The sequence below is a fragment of the Palaemon carinicauda genome, chromosome 35 (genome assembly GCF_036898095.1).
Source record: "Palaemon carinicauda isolate YSFRI2023 chromosome 35, ASM3689809v2, whole genome shotgun sequence".
In the NCBI taxonomy this organism is placed as follows: domain Eukaryota; kingdom Metazoa; phylum Arthropoda; class Malacostraca; order Decapoda; family Palaemonidae; genus Palaemon; species Palaemon carinicauda.
In genome coordinates, this window is record NC_090759.1 from 57,031,193 (window position 1) to 57,036,192 (window position 5,000).

General features: G+C 34.4%; 1 protein-coding gene across 1 annotated transcript in view; it reads left to right on the top strand.

Annotated features, from left to right (window-relative positions):
* Positions 1-928: 928 nt before the first annotated feature.
* The window catches only part of LOC137627308 (uncharacterized), a 5,091-nt gene continuing 1,019 nt past the window's right edge, over positions 929-5,000 (top strand). The window contains exons 1-2 of the mRNA XM_068358390.1: positions 929-1,066; positions 3,470-4,011. Of these exons, the coding sequence (XP_068214491.1) occupies positions 929-1,066; positions 3,470-4,011 (680 nt within the window). The remainder of the gene's footprint in view (positions 1,067-3,469; positions 4,012-5,000) is intronic.

The window sequence follows — 5,000 nt, forward strand, 5'->3', positions numbered from 1 at the left end:
GACCAAGCCCACTCTCCACCCAAGCTAGGACCAGGGAGGGCCAGGCAATGGCTGCTGATGACTCAGCAGATAGACCAATAGGCTCCCCAAACTCCCATTCCCCCTCCATCTTTAGCTCACAAGGATAGCAAGGTTGCAGATACCACAGGAACTAATGTGTCTGAGCGGGACTCAAACCCCAGTTGGTAATCACCAGGCAGAGACGTTACCAATAAGGCCACAATAACCCTATATATGAAATCTCCTTTTCCTATGAGTCTATTTACATCAGGTTCTCAGAATTGATATAAATATCCTTTGAAAATAAGCCATGCTGTAGTACCGTTCTCTGGGAAAAAATGTAGCAGTTGGAAATCTTCCTTGAAAATGGGGTAGGTTTGAAAAATTATGGGTTTCAGACGTTAACTGAAGATGGTACGAGTTGAAAACCTCCCTTGAAAAGAGGTAGATGATAGACCTTCCCTAAAAATGATATAGTTGAAAACCTCCCTTGGAAAGAGGTAGATGATAGACCTTCCCTAAAAATGATATAGTTGAAAACCTCCCTTGAAAAAAGGTAGATGATAGACCTTCCCTAAAAATGATATAGTTGAAAACCTCCCTTGAAAAGAGGTAGATGATAGACCTTCCTTAAAAATTATATAGTTGAAAACATCCTTTTTGAAAAGGTGTGGGTAACATACCTTTCCTAAAGAGGATACAATTGAAACATATCTTGAAAAGATGTAGATTTGATATTTTCCATAAAGAAATACAGTTTAAAACATCCTTTGAAAATGGATAGATGTGAAATCTTTCCTTAAGAAGATACAATTGAAAACATCCCTTGAAAAGATGTAGGTTTGAGACTTTCCTTAAAGAGGTAACACTTGAAAACATCCTTTGAAAATAGAGCTAAATTGTAACATCATCAAAAAAATAAGTAGAAATGAAAGACACGGAGAGGGAAGGTGATTACGTCACTCTTCGTGTAAAGGTGAACGATGACGTAACTGAAAAACTGATTGACGTCAAAGGTATTACCCCGATGGAAGAGGAAATTGAAGAGAAGATTGAGATCTTAAAGGTTGATAAAGAAATTCTTCTGATAGATTAGGTAAAAAAGAAAATTATATATATATATATATATGTATATGTATGTATATATGTATATATATATATACATACATATCTATATATACACATTTATATATATGTATATATATGTATATATATATATATATATATACATATCTATATATACACATTTATATATATGTATATATATATGTATATATATATATATATATATGTATGTATATATATATATATATATATTTATATATATAAACATATATATGCATATATATATGCATATATATACATATACTTATATATATATATATATATATACACACACATATATATGTCTATATATACATATATACATATATATACATATATATATATACATACATATATATATATACATATACATATATATATACATATATATATATATATATATATTCCAGGGATCGGAAAAATGATGGCAAGAATTGGGAAATAAATATGAATGGAACAAAAGATATTAATATATCAAGGTTGAAAAAAAAGATAATTTCTACTACATATGATGCAAGCCACATTGAAAACATCAACCTCTCTCTCTCTCTCTCTCTCTCTCTCTCTCCCCAGCTACCCTGTATAACGCCCGACTGTAATTACACAGACACGTAAAAAGACAAAACTCACTCTCACTCTCTCTCTCTCTCTCTCTCTCTCTCTCTCTCTCTCGTCCTGAATACACATAAAAGCCAAAATTAGATAAAATCCATGGCCAAAATAATATAAATCCCGGAAATAGATGAAAGACAATGAAACGATCAACTCCATGAGGAATTTTGATCAGCCATAAAAAAAATGGGGATTATCATCTCGATTCGAATCATTCGTAACAAAGACCTATGTGGCAATGAGAGATTTGCGCCTCTCTTTATGGCAGGGGTGGTAAAAACGCTCACTGCCTTCGAAATTACGTTCCATTTCATCTGGCTGGTTAAGAAGAACAAGACGTTGAAGCTGCAAGTTGACAGCAGCTGTATAGAAGGTAAAGATGCCGTCTAACATTTTCATTTAGAATGGTGAAACTTTCTTGTTCATTTTGATAGGTTATAGATACAGTATAGGGGGGTAGGATAAGTAGGGGAGTGGGGGAAGATTTAGGATTTTGAAAGGATTGTTGAGGAAAGTGTTAAAATTAAGTACAGTGGGATGCGAAAAGATTGGGGCAGACCCAATAGCTTTTAGGGCGGGAGGGGTAATTTAGGATTTTGGAAGGACTGGAGGGGAAAGTGTTAAAATGAAGTTAAGTGGGAGGCGAAAAGACTGGGGCAGACCCAATAGCTGTTGGAGGGGAAAGTGTTAAAACGAAGTACAGAGGGAGGTGAAAAGTTTGGGGCAGACCCAATAGCTGTTGGAGGGGAAAGTGTTAAAATGAAGTACAGAGGGAGGCGAAAAGTTAGGGGCAGACCCAAAAGCTGTTTCTGTATTACCAGGGGGTGGTTTCTCTTGCCAGCCTACGAGGGACTGATGTTTACATGATTATTCTTTTTCTAGGGTTTGTTTATTTATATGTGTTTATTTACATTTTTGTTTGATAGGTTAATATTTGTTTACAAGACCACGCTCTCCATATCCTGCCAAATTACTCAAAGTTATTGTTTTCCTGTATTATTTTTTCATAATTTAAAACAATTCACTACATGAGAAAAAAAGTTAGAATTATATAAAACTATAGAATTATATAAAAAAAAAAAAAATCTAGCCTGGTTTCCTCACTAAACGACCTGGAACTAACATCGTCAACATAGTCAACCAAACTGAAGTTCGTGCTACCAGCTTACATTTAATATAAATTCAAATTATATACTTGATTAAAAATGGAGTAATTACTCAAGTGTCACTATTCGTAAATTTTATATTTTATGGAGACTTTTGACTAATTAGTCAATTTGTAATATAGTATATATTTTGAATATATATCAAATGTACGCTGGCATCACGAACTTCTTTTTGGTTAACTACGTTGACAACGTCAGTTCCAGGTCGTTTAGTGAGAAAACCAAACTAATTTTTTTTTTTTATAATTCGATAGTTTTTACAATTTAACTTGTTTCCCATATGGCGAATTGTTTTAGATTATGAAAAAGTAATAGAAGAAAACAATAGCTTTGCATGATTTGGCAGTATATGGAGAGCGTGGTATTGTGAACAAATACAGTTAGGTTTATTATTGAATAACGCAGCCACTCCAACACCTTCTAAAGACATAACAGACATCTCACACATCTAGAACTGTCGACCTAACAGGGCCAGGACTCCTCGCTGCTAGGAGGAAGGGCGCTGGTGATCAATTAATTGGCTATTTAACATGGCTTCGAACCTAATATGATCATCGAAGGAAAATTTTCCTTATATTAACCTTTAGAAATTAGATAGACACGCTTCTCATGAAATGAAAGGCTACAGAAATATGGAAAAACATGTTGTGGATAATCCCATAGCCTTGGGGAAACATGTTGTGGATAATCCCATAGCCTTGGGGAAACATGTCGATAATCCCATAGCCTTGGGGAAACATGTTGTGGATAATCCCATAGCCTTGGGGAAACATGTTGTGGATAATCCCATAGCCTTGGGGAAACATGTCGTGGATAATCCCATAGCCTTGGGGAAACATGTTGTGGATAATCCCATAGCCTTGGGGAAACATGTCGTGGATAATCCCATAGCCTTGGGGAAACATGTTGTGGATAATCCCATAGCCTTGGGGAAACATGTTGTGGATAATCCCATAGCCTTGGGGAAACATGTTGTGGATAATCCCATAGCCTTGGGGAAACATGTTGTGGATAATCCCATAGCCTTGGGGAAACATGTTGTGGATAATCCCATAGCCTTGGGGAAACATGTTGTGGATAATCCCATAGTTTTGGGGAAACATGTTGTGGATAATCCCATAGCCTTGGGGTTTGTGGGGGAAATTTATTGAAATGGAAATAGTAATACATCAGGAACTTTGGACCTAACCGTGCCAGGACTCCTCGCTGCTGGGAGGAAGGGCGCTGGTGACTGGTACAATACGTGAACTTAAGCTACCGGGGTCTGAAGCGATGTCAGGCAGGGCAGCCGATCAGGACTACGGTCTACCTCAAAGGCAAAGAAAGTCCTTCAAAAAGAAGGCAACTATGCTTAACCCATACAAAAATGGAATAAAACAAGTTAATAGAAGAAGGATAATCTATCTATCTATCTACCTATCTACCTTTCAACTGGAAAATCATGATTTTCTGTTAAAATTTGAAAAAAATGGTATGTTGCATTGATAGTCAATAATATTTATAGTAAAATTTTCTTGTTCTCTTTGTTAGATCAATTATTGAATATCTATCTATCTATCTATCTTTCAATTGGTAAAAAAAAAAGATTTTCCGTTGAAAATGTGAAAATAGTATATTGAGTTACCGGCCATTCTTATATATGTGGAAAAAATCTTGCTCATTTTATAGGATGAATATAATATTTATCTATCTATCTATCTCTCAATTGTTAAAAAGTATTTTTCCGTCGAAAATGGGAAAAAATAGTATATTGCCTTGTTAATCAAAATTATGTATGCTAAATTTTCTATTTTTTTTTTTTTTTTTTTTTTTTTTTTTTTTTTTTTTTTTTTTTTTTTTACAAAAGTTCACTTCTCCGATATTTCATCAGTGTTAGACTACTTCATTGACTTCCTATAAATGCTAAAACGTCTTAAAAAAGTCAAATTTAATCTGCATCTCACATTCAACAATACGTGTATTCAAGAAAGCAAAATACAGGTATCTTGGGTTAGAGTTCTCTTGCTTGAGGGTACACTCGGGCACACTGTTCTATCTAGTTTCTCTTCCTCTTGTTTTGTTAAAGTTTTTATAGTTTATATAGGAAATATTTATTTTAATGTTGTTACTATTCTTAGA